We start from the raw sequence: 14,242 nt of genomic DNA, 5'->3' as shown, positions 1-14,242 counted from the left end.
AATTTTGCTGGTGCAGGGATTGGGAGTTATATTTCATCTAGAGAAAAAAAATGTTTGAACACAGGATAGACGTGCGGCCATGTTTTAAGTGCTCATTCCTTACACGATGAACTACTTTCAGAAGGTGTTTACTGTTCATCAACACAAATTGACTGCATCGAGTAGGTTTGGTCAGAGCAAAATTAAAGTTATATTTTCTAAACTTTGATGGTGCAGAGAATTGAAGTCATATTTTACCCGGAGAAATAGTTTGAATAGGGATAGTAGCAGTGTTTATGATTTTACCGTAGCGTGAGCAAATGGGGCCTGCGCTGAATGTGCCGGTACGTAAAAAATTGGGTGGGCTCGACCCGGCCTAATTATTTACTTTAATTATTTGTACATATAAAACTGTATTTGATGCTCAAAAAAAAGTATGACTGTATTTGAGGTCAAGCATATGCTTCCTACAAGTTGAGATTAAAATCAACCGGATTATAGAATTGATTTGAAAGTTTTTAGCTACAGGCGGGGCAGGGAGGGCTATTTGGAAAAAGAAGCACATTTTTTTGAACTTAAGAAAAAGAAGCAGATTTGACTTCAACTATCCGATGCCTATCTACTAATTTCAGCCGTCAAAAATCCCCCACCAAATCTCAACCTCCAATCTTCCACAATGTCGTTGTCTTCGCCTTCCCTCCTCTCCTCGCCGCTCCCATCCCCGGCCACCGTCCTCTCCAAGAAGCCGGCGTCCCTGCGCGCCGTCCCCTCCGGGACCGCGAGGCGCGGGGTTCGGGTTGTGGCAGCCGCGGCGGCCGCAGCGCCGCCGGTTTCCGCGGCGTCGCGGGCGCGGCCGTCGGCAGCGGAGGTAGCGCGGACGGTTGTGGAGCTGGCCCCGTCCGGGACGCTCTCCGTGGTGGGCCCCGACGGCTGGCCGCTCGGAGTCGGCGCGCGCTTCGTCGCGGATGCCGCCGGTGCGCCCGCGCTCTGCCTGGCCGCCGCGGAGGTCGCCGTGCCCGATGCGCCGTCCAGCTTCCATGTCGAGGTGAGGGGACGCAGCCGTAGGGTGCTTGGATTGTCCAGCTCGCCGTAAAGATTGAGATTTTTAGGAGCTCTAAGGCACAATTGCTCTGCCGAGTAGTGTCAAGCCCGAGAAAGACTCCGTTTTCCTTTTTCTTCTTCTGATCCGGCGTTCCGCCGCATTGAATTGACGATGCGAAATGCTAACAGATTCTAGGGTTCTAACGCATTATTCGGTACAAGAAAAATTTAAGGCGATTTTGGTTGCATTGTGTTGAGGCTGCCCTTCGCAATGTATCAGGATTGGAAAGCATATGGCGTTTGGTTGTACCAAATGGTCTGCGTTTCAACGTGCAATCCAGACAGAAGCTTCCCAGACTATGTGTGGGAATGGGATTTAGGTTCTGCATTATTATATTATTTGGGAACTTTTAGTGCAGGGCTAGTTGCATTGCTGTGTTATTAAGCGTGTTTAGAAAATCATGCAAAGAATGGAAAGCTTCCCTTTGCAACTTATTTGTGCTTTGACTTTGCAAGACATGATGGCCCTGTTTGGATCGCCCTACAGTCCTAGCGCGCACGTTTCCCGAAAAGAGAATCTCTCGTGCATGGAGTACTAAATTAAGCCTATTTGCAAAATCTTTTCAGGGATGAATGTAACTTTTCGTGACGAAGGTAATGATGGTAATTAATCGATGATTGGCTACATTGATGCTACAGTAATCATCCTCTAATCATGCGGTCAAAGGCCTCAATAGATTCTTTAGGGTTCCTAGCGCAGGGGTGCTGGAGTTGGTTTTGCAAACTGACTTTGTTTGACACCGCAATTAGTGGTCAAAGTTACTACATTTCCTAGTATAGTGCAAACCAAACAAGGCCGATGAAGAGTGATCGATGTTGTGATGAAGCTACTTGCCAGATATTTGAATTCACATGCTACTTTTGTGTATAAAATAGGCGATACCCAAACTGAAAATGTTGATGCCTTCACTGATATCTGTATGATTATTTTGTTTATATGCTTACCGTTCCGTTTCTACTTTTGGAGGTTGCAGTTTCGGCAGAGTGGGGCTAGGACACCACAGTGCACTATGCTTGGTGCCTTAACTAAGCCTAGTGATGAGTCGGTGTTGAAGGTAAAATTATTAGTGTGTCGCATTTTTCTTTTCAAATAAGCCAGTGGTTACAATGGCAGAGTGTCCACCCTAAATGTATATCCTAATACACAATGCTGTGAATGAAAATATAATTGTTCTTAAGCAAATGAACCATTCTTTTCCATTTTGTAATAATTTTTCCTTTGCTCATTCTGAGGCTCTGAGCTGCCTCTGCTTCCCATCATCCCATGCTTGAGCATAGTTGGACCAACGCTTTGTATTATGCCTTTTTAAATTGTGCAGAAGCTTTCCACTAGGTGGCAAAAGAAATTCGGGGAAGAGATTGATCAAGATCTTCTGTATTTAATATCTGTTGATCGGGTCTTGCACATGGAAGATTTCAATGAGGTAGACCATATAAGATTTATTCATTCTCTTTTGTCTTGTTAAATTGTTTATTTTTTTGTATTTGTAAATAAGTGAAGCTCGGAGCTCTTAATCTAGTACTGGAGCAGGCTAGGCTGTTTGTTTGTTCTTCATTATGGGCTTGATTGTTCGACTATGAAATCACATGCTTTCTGATATTTTCTGAAGGAAATAAAACTAGTTTCTTCATGTCTCAACAGTCATATGTACTCTCTTTTCCAAACACTTGTGGGCATTCTGAGAAGGTAGAAATGGCAGCGACTTATCTGTGGACTAGGTTTCAATCATTGCTGATTTCTGTGATTGGCGGGCCACCCCAAGGCTGTAGGCTCACCTAGCACTGAAATTTCCTTTTTTGCTGCATTTGACACCTATTTAGTAGAATTTCTGAAAAATATTTTCTATCTTGTGCTTGTGTGCCAATTACCAATGTAACTGCATATAACTTTGGCATTATAATGTTAATGTGTGATTCTGAGCATACAAGTAGTATGGATTACCCCAAATTTGCTCTTAATGTTGGTGATTGTGCATGTCGAAGTGGTTGGTTCTTATTATTTTTCCGTTGAATATGCTTCAATAAAATGCTTCCAGGCTTTCCCTTCTATCCTGTCAGCACTTGCATTATTTGCACTACATATTTGGTATGCTATGCAATTATGCTGCTTGCTTATTGGTTCTGCCCATTCAGGACGGTATGTGGGTAGTTCCATCGGAGTACACCAGTGCAGAACCTGATCCTCTACGTAATTCTGCTGAAGACTTTGTGGAGGAATTTAACAGCAAACATGCTGAAGATGTCCATAGGATATACAGCATATACGTCGAATCCGATTTGCAGGTACTGATCTCATTAATGACATTCCCACAGCTTTATTTCTTGCAAGTTATCTATTACGAAACCAATGAAAACACTCTGCTTCTTGCTCTTACCTTTTTGTAAGTTTTGTAGTACTTACAAATTATATGAATCAAATTACACCTCATTTTGAGTAAACTGTTGTAATGGATTTCCCACTTCGTTAGAACTGGATGTAAAAGAATGGGAGCGCTTGTTTCATGTTTTGCAGGATCAGCTTTTAGGCAATGTGAAATGTACTGGTTCTGTCAGCTCAAAATAATCAGTGAACCGCTCTTATCACCTATTGTAGTTTTATTTGTAGGGTGTATTTGGATAGAGAGGGTGTGCATCCAAATCCTTAGCATTTGGTTCAAATTTGAACAGAGTTCCAAAAATGTGTAGAGCAGCCGGGGTTTTTTCAAACAGGGTCAGGGTCTATATTCAAAATTGGCGCTTAGGAATTCATATTGTCCTGTGGTGACAGGTGGCAGATGTGAAGATGATATGGGTTGATAGGTTAGGTTTCGACTTGCATGTTCATTCTGGGGAAGGTGTCTTTGCTGTTCGGATCCCTTTTTCAAGAGACGTCTCTGACGAAAAGGGAGTGAAATCATCGTTCAACATGATGTCTCATCATGCGTGGGAGGTAGAGAAGAGTTATGCCAGTCCCGAGTTTGAGAAGGTACAGTTCTTGAAGAAGGTCAGATAGGCTGTGTGAGTTCTATTTCCAGGCGATTATTTTGTCATTCAGATGAGTGGTGAGAGGTTGGTTCCTCTTAACATGTGCAATGTGTCTTGTGTGTATTGTGTTCATTTTTTTTATCACATGTATATTCGATGCAATTGGCATCATGAGCTATGTGCTAGCAATTTGTCTGATAAGAGCAATGAATTTTGGTGGTAAGGTTAGCAAGAATAAATCTGGACCATGGGATGAGGGCTGGAATTATGCCACATGATAACCATGGTTTCTGGCATGATTATTACTATTTGATTGTGGCCTTGTAATGTGAAGCTCGGTTTTAACTTGTAACTCAGAGAGTTCACCGCATATCAGCTAAAGTGTCTGATTACTGCTGAAATGGTTGATGCAATTTTACTTGGTATTGTCATCTACTCTCTGCGTTCCAAGTTATATGTTGTTTTAGCTTTTATATATACATAGTATTTGTTATGCACCTAGGTATACACTATGTCTAGGTACATAGGAAATATTATATACCTAGGAAAGTCAGAATGACCTGTAATTTGGAACGGATGGATGATATGAAAATCATATGGTTATCCATAGGCTGCATTGAATGCAAATCCTTTTTGTATCTTCTTTAGCCATGATTTTTAGTGTGACAACTATTCATTGCAGCATATGCTGCAGTACATAGCTTGCTGCAAGATGTCCATAGATGATAAACACATTGTCGGTTGGCAAAATAAAGAATTCACTAAGTGGCTTACCAGTATGGGCATGTGATTGTTGCCAGTTGGCAATTCGGCATTACACACGATCTGAATCATGCATGTGATATCTTATTTTTGTGATTTCCTACATGTGCAAGACCACATGTGGGCACGAGCTTGCAAGGAATGATTGCAGAGAGGTCAATGGTTTTTCATGTGGGAAGAACCATCTGACTTCCATACGGACATTCTTTCCTAGAAATTGATGAAGGTGCACATGAGTACTACCGATCTATCCGCTGGCAAGAACCTTTGTTTTATTTGGGTCATGAAATTTTATGGAAAGTTCCTTTACGAAGCACTGGACTATTCTATATCCAGCTTTATCCTCGTCAGCTATTTTGACAAGTCTGGGAGTTTTGTGCTCCCTAGTTTTATGTTCTTGTGGCTGAGCCAACCATTTTAGCTCGGAAACCTAACTTGGTGTTTTTTTTATGCTCTAGTCTAATTCGAGGGGAAATATAAAATTCGAATCTTGAGGGTCCAGCCTTGTTTTTTTCCACTGTGTTGAGGGGAGCCTTGTGGGCATGAGTTCAGTCGGCCTATTTTTAATCCAGAGTAAACGAGTGAGACAAGTTGAACACACGTTACAAGATGTACACACGTGATGACGTGAAAAGGTGGAGAAACAAGTCATCAAAGCGATCCTATTGGCGAAATATAAAGGTTGGGGACTGAACCTGTTCTCAGCTGATAGCGACCCTATAGGTAAGGGCAGTCCCAACCCAGACTCTACCATGGAGTCTGAGCCTTCTATTTATTGTGTTTTGCTGATGTGGCAGTATATTTATGGAAGAGGGAGGGAGAGAAATCAAGACTCCAAGTCTTCACGCAAATCAAGAATCAATGTGAGAGAGACAAGTGGGCCATATAAACTAAAGTAACACACTTTGTATTGGGAAGTATAGTTTCTTGTGATAGAGTCTTTGAGGCTTAGACTCTATGAGTGGAGTCTGCATTAGGACTGCCGGAATCATCCTTTGCTCACACGGAGAAATGTTCCACGGAGAATTTAGAGCCGGCCGCCTTATTTTGACAGTCTCTGAAAGCGATATTCCATTGGAGTTGGAGACAATGGTTTTCATCAGTGGTCGACCGGATTGCATTCTTTCCCCCTGCCAGTAGTCAGTGATCAGGCATATTCGCAGCGTGTTCCCGTGAAGAAGAATCAAAAGGCCAGTGATCGTCTTCTTGGGTCGGCAGGGATATTTTTCGCCCATTTTGCCATGCCTTTTGAGACTTAAAAGTGTTTCTAGCTCATATCATATTATCATCAAAACTCAAAAGGTGGATTTAGTGTGACAAGGAAGTGTCAACAGCTTGCTTTGTTGCGCTACCTAGAAACCACAGCTCAATCAATGAATGAATGGCATTAGCAATTCTAGATTATGTGAATTTAGATTGTGAAAAACACAGGCAAGTGTAACATATAATTTCTCAATTTACATACAAACTATGATTTGTTCTACTATCATGCAACCAAAAGTTACCCAAACAATCAATAGCACTAGTATCAACAATACATGTATGCCGTCCAAAGAATTTGTCACAAGAAGGGAAAATAATGGATTTGGTCAGATGTTTCCTTCGACTCCATTGGGCAGCTTGGTGTACCGGATGCCAGCCCTGATCTCCTCTTCCTCCGTGCTCTCCCTGCACTCCAAGTAGTAGGCCGTGACGGCGGCGGTGGAGAACACCTCCACGGCGCCCAGCAGCAGCACGTAGGCGGCGCCGGCGGCGGCCCCGCCCGCGGCGGTCCGCGGCCACCAGCGGAGCGCGAGCGTGTACACGGGCGAGACGGCAGCGCTGAGCGCGCAGGTGGCCACCACGTAGAGCGCGGCCTGCGCGCCGCGGCCCCGCATGAGGCGCCACGCGCGGGACACCGCTCCCGCGCCGGGGCGCCCGGGCTCGGCGGCCGAGACCACCACGGCGACCGCGCAGACGACGGTGAGGTAGACGAGGAAGAGCGTGGCGAGGAGCACGAGCAGCGCGTCGAGGAAGAGGAGCAGGAGGGAGTAGTCGAGGAGCGCCACGGCGAGCACCGCGAGGGCCACGATGGCGGCCGCGCAGGCGAGCTCGAGGGCGTACCCGAACGCGATGGTCAGGACCGGGCCCCAGAGGTTGCCCTTGGCCGCGCCCACGGCGGCGGCCACGGTGGTCCCGCCGGAGGAGGGGGAGGAGGAGGCGGCGGAGGGGAAGGCGGCGATGGCGGCGAAGACGGTGGCGATCTTGATGGCGGAGCCGGCCACGACGGCGCCGAGGAGGCACCCGCCGGCGGCGAGGAGGAGGCCCCGGAGGTCGTGCCGGAGCGCCCGGACGACGTCCCGGTACGCGGCGGTGGCCGGGTCGGCGCGGCTGATGGCGTCGGCGTCGAGCAGCACGGCGGCCGCCAGCGGCTGCACGGCGAGGGCGTTGCCGAGGAGCAGCGCCGCGGCGAGCGCGGCCGTGAGGGCGAGGAGCGGCGCGAAGAGCGCGGCGTTCCGGGCTGGGACGACGGCGCCGTGCTTCAGGAACGTGAAGAAGCCCGGCTGCTGCTGCCGCGCGGCGGCCGGCGGCTCCATGGCTGGTCCGGTCGACGGCAAGATTCAACCTTGCTGGGGCCCGGAGGAGGCCGGATTCGGAGTTGGGGGAGGAGAGGGGAGGACGCCGCGGCGAGGCGAGTCGGGTCGCTCGCTCGCGCGTGGCGGAATGCACAAGGACAGTGGGCTCGACCATGGCGGCGGATTTGTAAGGGGAGGAGGCGTTTGACCTTTGACTGCGAGCGGCGGGGGAGAATTGGAGGCGACATGGAAGGAAGGTTCTTGGGATTGGGCGCCAACATGGAAGAATCCGACGGAGCACATGGTTCTATTGGCCTCTCCTTCGTGATGCAACGCAACCACCAGCCCAGGAGAAAAGCAAGGCTAATTTACTTGCCTGCAATTGGTACTAGTTCCGAATTGATCGTGACGCACTTGATTCAACAGCGATTTTTGGTCCGAATCGTGGAGTTCTAGAAGAGGAACGGACGGTTCGAACATAAAATTAGTCAGATTTGATAGAGTTTGGATTTGTAAGATCTGGGCTACATGTACTTTCTCGGGTGGCCTTCTTATAATGTTATCCTAAACGTCAAACCGTAAATAGTCGGCCACCTTTCGTTTAACCCATTATTCGGACAAAATAGATGTTTAAACAAACAAAATGGCAATTTAACCAGTTAAGCAACTGCTTAAATGGAAATGGTGTACTAGTGTGTAGCATTTAAATAGCATGTAAACAGGCTAAATGACCGTTTAGACAAACAGTGCCTCCTATTATCTTTATTTACTGTCTTGTAAGAGAAAATCAAAAGGTCACACTCTCTTACATCACTCGGTGGTTTCCTAGTCACCAAAAGTGTAGACGAAAGAAACAACGAAGAAAAGACCGGCTCCCATCCTCTCTCCTCAACATACAGTCATTTACAATTCAGACAATCTCCTGTTTTTTTTTCTGGCACTGCTATACAAGCATGAATGATAATTGTCAAACAAAAAAAATTCATGAATGACAAAGAACTAAAACAATTTGGTATACCAAATCAACTTATGAGAATCATTTATTTTTCTCCGGTTCGTAAGTGCAATAAAGTAATTTACATGGACTTTCCTAGGTCTAGGACATTCAAAGTAATGTATAAGAAATCCACCAGATTTACCAGAAGTCCACACCGGGGAGAAGAAATTTGCCACTGGCCCTATGGAACTGTGTTCAGGATCTTCACATGCATCTCTGCATGTGATGGATGGCCCTGATGTTCCGGTTTGAGTTTAGATTTTGGCTTGTTTCACTCCAATTTCTCATCAGGAACGTATTTCTTTGGTAGTGTCAATGCACAACATGTTTGCTGAAGGCTACACCTATTGCGTTTTGGCATGGCTCTCGCACTGGATGTGTGTGTCTATATATATAAACATACAAGGTAATCCAATGTTTTACTGTACTCATGCAATTCTATCCTTTATTCACGACCTCTCTGTTTCCAGTGGTCATTTTGTGTGGATGAATAGTTTCTTCCCCAACAAAACTAGCAACCACACACAACATTTCCATGATGCCTTTTCTAAAGTTAAAATAATCTCATGATGCAATTTTATTGGCCACGATGCTGTGTAGCATCCCGAAAATTTACTAAAATAAATCATGCGCTAAAAACTTTGTTTCGTCGTTGAGCTCAATCCCCTTCTTGAATCATCTCCCGCCTGATTTCCTGATACCCCCGAGGAATCGAGCCGACATCCAAATCTCTCGCCGTCCCATCCCTGTTCCCCCCCGACCCGCGCATCGCGCTCGCGCGCGCCCGGACGCCACGCGTGGCCGACCGCGGCCGCGATCGGCACCGACGCGCCCGCCCCTCTCTCTCTTTCTCTCTTTATTTCTCTCCCCTCCTTTTTTCCTTTTTCTTTTCTTTTTTTCTTTCTCCTTCCCTCTCCTCTCTTCCTCCTCGCGTGCTCGGCCCCCTTTCCCTCTCTCCTCCCCGAAGCACGCCGTGCCCGGCTCCTTTTCCCCCGAGCGCACACCAGGCCCGGCCCCCGACCCCACTCTCCCGCGCGCCGAGCCGCACATCACGCCGCGGCGACCCGAGCAGTGCGCGCGCCCACCACGGCCGCCCGGCCGCGCTCGCGCACGCCCGTGCCGGCCGCACCGCGCCATCAGCTCCGCTCGCCCTGCGCCCGTGCCCCGCCGCTCACGGCCCGCTCTGCTCCGCACGCTCGCCTGCCCCGCGAACGCGCACGGGCGCGCCCAGCTGGCCGCCTGCTGCCCCCCTTGTTCCCGCGTGCGCGCGCACGGCACGCCGCGACGCGACGTCACGCCACGGCCGACCGCCGTTGACGCTGCACAGCGGCGTCGACCGCGGCACAGAGCCGCCTGCAGCGGTCGCCGCCTGGCCGTGGTGTCACGTCGCCTCGCCGCTCTGTTTCCGCGCACCGTTGACGCTCCACCAGTGCCCCGCGCGCGCCTCACGCGCTGCCACCATTGACGCCGCACAGAGCCTCGCCGCCCCACGCCATTAAACCGCCTGCAAGCTTGCCGCCGGCCAGCATCTCGCCACCGCCTTGGCCACCTATAAGAGAGGCCGCAGAGCCCTCCCCGAGCACCACACCTACATCCTCGAACCGCGCCGCCACCCCACGCCCCCTCTCCGCAACCCTGCACCGCCGCCGCCGCTCACTCACCCTTGCCGCTGCTGGCTTTCGTGGCCGGACCGCCACGCTCCACCCCGGCGCAAGGTGAGGCCGGGGATCGGTTCGCCTCCCCGCCCTCTCTCTTTTCCCCTTGATCCGGGCCGCCGGCGAACCCCTGGCCGCCGGGATTGGCCGGCGCAGAGGCCCCCTCCCCCTCCTCTGTTCCCCACCGACGGGAGGAGGAAGAAGGGGCAAATTTGCCCCAAGCCCCCTCCTTTCCCTCTTATTTGGTTAAGAGTCCCCCCCTTTTAACCAATTTGCAAAGTAAACCCTGCCCTTTTACCTAATTTCAAAATAAGCCCCCCTTCCAGATAAACTTAATTACAAATAAACCCCTGACTCTTTTAGAATGACCCATGAAGTTTCTAAAATATAAACCAAGCCCCTGCCTACTTAATCTTAATTACAATTAGGTCCCTAGACCCCTATTTAGGCCCCGAACACTCCTTTGACCTATCATTTCATGCGCCAAATGACCCCGGATTAACCTAAAATTTTACCAGGCCTCTCTTAACTCAGTTTTGGCCCTACCATTCAGAAACCATTCAAAAATAATACTCTATGCTCTATATTTCATGTGTTCCCGTTTCGAGCTCGACGACAAATCTTTGTTTTGATTGTGTGCTTGTTTGTGTGCGCTGTAGACCACGGAGTGAACGAAGGAGAACCCGTCAACGAGCCGTGCTGTGAGCAGGAGAACGAGGACCAATTCCATGACCCCGAGCCCGAAGGACAAGACTTCCCCGAAGGCTTTGAAGACAGCTAGTTCAATCCCATCCTTTGATGCATGTTTCTGTCCTAGTTTTTATAAACACAACCCAATGGCCTGTTTTACAAAATTGCATATGTTTTACTTGCATGAAAACACGGTTGGATAGCCACCCCTTGATTTGTGATGACCATTCCTTGACTACCTAGATTAATGTCTAATTTTGCTTGGACGTTAATCGATATTAGAACGCTTAGGGCTCTACCCATAATACTATTTGATTTACAAAGAAAATGTGTGTGTGTGTGGGAAGGGATAAAATGTGGATTTTCGAAAGATGAGTATGGACGAGATGGGCGGCATTTCTGTGTGATTTGCCGATTGGTGTGCTTGTGCCTGTGTGGCAAGGCAAAGAAGGGAGATATCCATCTTGTCGCGTCTAAGGACCGAGTTGGTGTGTCATCTCACCTAACTCCACTATCGTGCAAGCCACTCGACCGTTGAATGGGCAACGGCGTAGCATAAATCCCACTGGTTGGTGTGATAGCCATCAGGAGAGCTGAGAGCAACGGGTGACTAAGGAGAAGGGATAAGCCCAGAGTGACTTATGCCCGGTTATACCTAAGTGAATGGTCGATGACCCCTTGGTGCATCCCGTGATGGCTAGTCAGGCTTAGCTATGGTGGGTAATGGCTATGTTGGGATCTACACCGATACGATGGTGTTCGAGTTGTGGTATCCTACTTGTGGGTAAAGTTGCACACCTCTGTAGAGTTAAGAATCTATTCGAATAGCCGTGCCCACAGTATTGGGCGAGTTATGGTGTGGTCACATAACTAGTGTTTCTTTGGGACGGGCTGGTGTGAGTTGTTTTGGAATTGTGTCCGGCAGTTGTGCCGTGTGCTACGACGGACGGGGAGTCCGGTAGCAGTTTAAAATTTGAAACCCCGTGTTACTCCTGAAACTGGTTGTTCATAAAGGTTTTCTTTAAAATAAACCCCTGCATAAAATATCGTTTTTCTGCAAATTAAACCGTAACCTTATCCTTGATTTATCTATGCATATTATTCTGTTTTAACCCCCTCCGTGGGTGTGGTTGGACTTGCTGAGTACGTTTGTACTCACCCCACTCTTACTTTTACAGAAGAAGATCCAGACTTCGTGCCAGACGACACCGAGTAGGGTTATCGTTCTACACCCAACCTTGCCTGTGGAACCGGCCCGGTCGAGATGCCTCCGCTGTCGCAGTACTCTGAGCCCGTGGTAGACCCTATGTGGTTTGCAGTCTGGTGTTATGTCGTAGCTTGGTTAGTTATTATCATCATCTGTATCGAGTGTCCTCCAAGGTTTGTACGGTTTTGAACCATCTAATGTAATAAATGTGGCATCCGCCTCCTGGGACTGATGTTTTGTATCACATTTAAGTTCTCTCTTATGAGGGGATGCTTCAGGTGGTATCAGAGCCGTAGGTTGGCCGTAGGACGTGACCCTAGGAGCGAAACCCGTTTTCAGGACCCTTCACCTTAGGACTCTTCTATCCTTAATCCTTTCCTCACACAAATACTTACCTTTGGTTCTTGCCCTGTTCCAGATGGCTGACAATGGATGGATCGGCGGAATCTGTTTCGCAGAGCCCGGCCTTCCTAAGTTGTTGATACTCAGCCTGGAACGCATTGGAGTTGTGGATCCGCCAGAGTTTCTTTACCGGGAGTATGACTCCAAGGGCACTCTTCGGTGTGACCTGATGATCTTCATAGCAAGGAGCACCCGCTACCCTGATGTGGACCCTTGGTTCATCTCCACCACTGGATTCCGTTTCCCGGATACCTATCGGAAAGCCGCCCGCAAAGCCCTACGACGTCTGCGTGTGATCTACAGGCATCACCTCCAGCGGACTCCTATGGGATTTTTCCCGCCGACTGAAGGAAGAGGACGCACATGGATTGCCAGGATGAGAGGACTTGGAAGAGAAGAAGAAGACCTAGAAGACACGGTCTCTCACCTATCCATCTATCTCACCGGCCTGGATGAGCTCTATCGCGAGCAAGCAGCACAACTGAAGCAGCAAGTCCACAGAGCAGAAAAGGCAACCCAGGAGCTGGATGAACAACGGTCGAGGACCGTACATGCCGAGTATTCCCTAGCCGCCCTCCAAGTCCAAATGGATGAAAAAGAGGAAGAACTGGAAGAACAGCAGGCAAGAGCCTGCACGCGCCGAGGACTCGCTAGCCGCTCTTCAAGCTCGTATGCGGAGGTACGAGGCTCGCTGGGGAATAGGCGGATGGATAGAAGAAGACGCAGAAGAAGAACCCGAAGAGGCTCAATGGGATGTAGGCATTCAGGCCGAAGAGGAAGAGCCCATGGAAACCCATTGGGATGTTGGAACTCAAACCGAAGAAGAAGAACCCGAGGAAACCCATTGGGACAAAGGTACTCAGACCGAGGATGACTTGATGGATCAGTATCTTCCACTGAAGAAGCGCTCCCTTAGGTTTGAGGAAGAATCCCCATGATAGGAGTTGTCTCCAAGCTAGAACCTTTGCTCTAATAATAATCATGTACCCATGAAGTTGTACCCCACCATGGTGCCATAAATAAAAATCATCTATCCCTTTGTGTACCCCAAAAAAATTTGTGCAAGTTCCTTTACCCTACCTTTGTTTTCAGATGGCTGAGGAAGGTTGGACCCAGGGTGATTGCCAAGCTGCACCTGGCTTCCCCAGCCTGTTGATCAATGCCCTGGAGAGCCTTGGCGTCACGGAACGCCCAAGGTACTACAGCAGAGAGTACGAGCACCAAGGCACTCTCCGCTGCAGGGTGATCCTAGTCGTCGCCAGAAGTGACCGCTACCCCTGACATCCTGTCATGGCGAGTGACCGCTACAGGGTTTAGGCACCAGGACACCTATCCCCTAGCCGTCAGGAAAGCACTTCGTTATCTGTGCCGGATTTTCGAAGGACACCTCGCCCCCACACCAATGAGGTTCTTCCCACCAGCCATCAGAACTCTAGTTTGGGAAGCTCGAATGAGAAGCCTGGAACGGCGCCGCCATGAAGAAGTTCTCCTGTACCAAGTAGCTACCTACCTAGCCTCCTTGGATCAGCTCTTTGACGAGCAAGCCAACTTGCTGAGGGAACAGACCCATCGAGCCGAGCAAGCAGAGCTCGCAGTAAGACTGCAACAGATCCGAGCAGTCCAAGCCGAGGCAAGAGCCGCAGCCGCGGTCAGCAGTGAAGCAGTTGCTCAAGAGAGCCTCAGGCAAGCCCGGGATCGGCGTATGCAGGAATAGACTAGAAGTGGAACCCCAGTCCCAGCAATTGGAGAAGACCATGTTCTGCTCGGAACGCCCATCGTAGGATGGGGACCACTCGTTGGAAACCCACAAGCCCCACCCGAGAATCCTGGAAGGTCTACGGCCGCCACCGCAAGAGAAGCCACAACGCAACCCCGGGAAAACGGAGGTCTAGAGGATGGCGAACCGGGACCACTCATTTCCCCGAAGGTC

At 49.1% G+C, this 14,242-nt stretch overlaps 2 protein-coding genes across 3 annotated transcripts; one reads left to right on the top strand and one right to left on the bottom strand.

Annotated features, from left to right (window-relative positions):
* The first annotated feature begins 606 nt into the window (after positions 1 to 606).
* On the top strand, positions 607 to 4,462 carry LOC120711929 (glutamyl-tRNA reductase-binding protein, chloroplastic-like). Of its 2 annotated transcripts, none has more exons than XM_039997606.1 (5): positions 607 to 1,024; positions 2,055 to 2,135; positions 2,400 to 2,504; positions 3,214 to 3,363; positions 3,593 to 4,462. In XM_039997606.1, the coding sequence occupies exons 1-5, from the start codon at positions 656 to 658 to the stop codon at positions 3,641 to 3,643; spliced, it is 756 nt and encodes a 251-aa protein (XP_039853540.1). In that variant the 5' UTR covers positions 607 to 655; the 3' UTR covers positions 3,644 to 4,462. The 2 variants fall into 2 exon arrangements, with proteins under 2 accessions (XP_039853540.1, XP_039853539.1); XM_039997605.1 differs by having other exon boundaries at positions 615 to 1,024; positions 3,848 to 4,462.
* A 1,718-nt stretch (positions 4,463 to 6,180) lies between these two features.
* Positions 6,181 to 7,762, bottom strand: LOC120711927. Its single transcript, XM_039997604.1, has one exon. It carries the CDS (start codon positions 7,380 to 7,382, stop codon positions 6,396 to 6,398), a length of 987 nt encoding a protein of 328 aa, XP_039853538.1. The 5' UTR covers positions 7,383 to 7,762; the 3' UTR covers positions 6,181 to 6,395.
* Positions 7,763 to 14,242: the final 6,480 nt, after the last annotated feature.

The sequence above is a fragment of the Panicum virgatum genome, chromosome 6K (assembly GCF_016808335.1).
Source record: "Panicum virgatum strain AP13 chromosome 6K, P.virgatum_v5, whole genome shotgun sequence".
NCBI classification, from domain to species: Eukaryota; Viridiplantae; Streptophyta; class Magnoliopsida; order Poales; family Poaceae; genus Panicum; species Panicum virgatum.
The sequence above is the reverse complement of the archived record's forward strand: the minus strand, read 5'-3'. Positions and strand labels throughout refer to the sequence as shown.

Bases quoted from the DNA above. Each gene is read 5' to 3' on its own strand.
- LOC120711929 (XM_039997605.1), top strand. From the start codon at position 656: ATGTCGTTGTCTTCGCCTTCCCTCCTCTCCTCGCCGCTCCCATCCCCG. The intron at 2,136-2,399 runs GTAAAATTATTA...TAAATTGTGCAG, and splicing joins GTGATGAGTCGGTGTTGAAG to AAGCTTTCCACTAGGTGGCA. The intron at 3,364-3,847 runs GTACTGATCTCA...CTGTGGTGACAG, and splicing joins ACGTCGAATCCGATTTGCAG to GTGGCAGATGTGAAGATGAT.
- LOC120711927 (XM_039997604.1), bottom strand. From the start codon at position 7,382: ATGGAGCCGCCGGCCGCCGCGCGGCAGCAGCAGCCGGGCTTCTTCACG.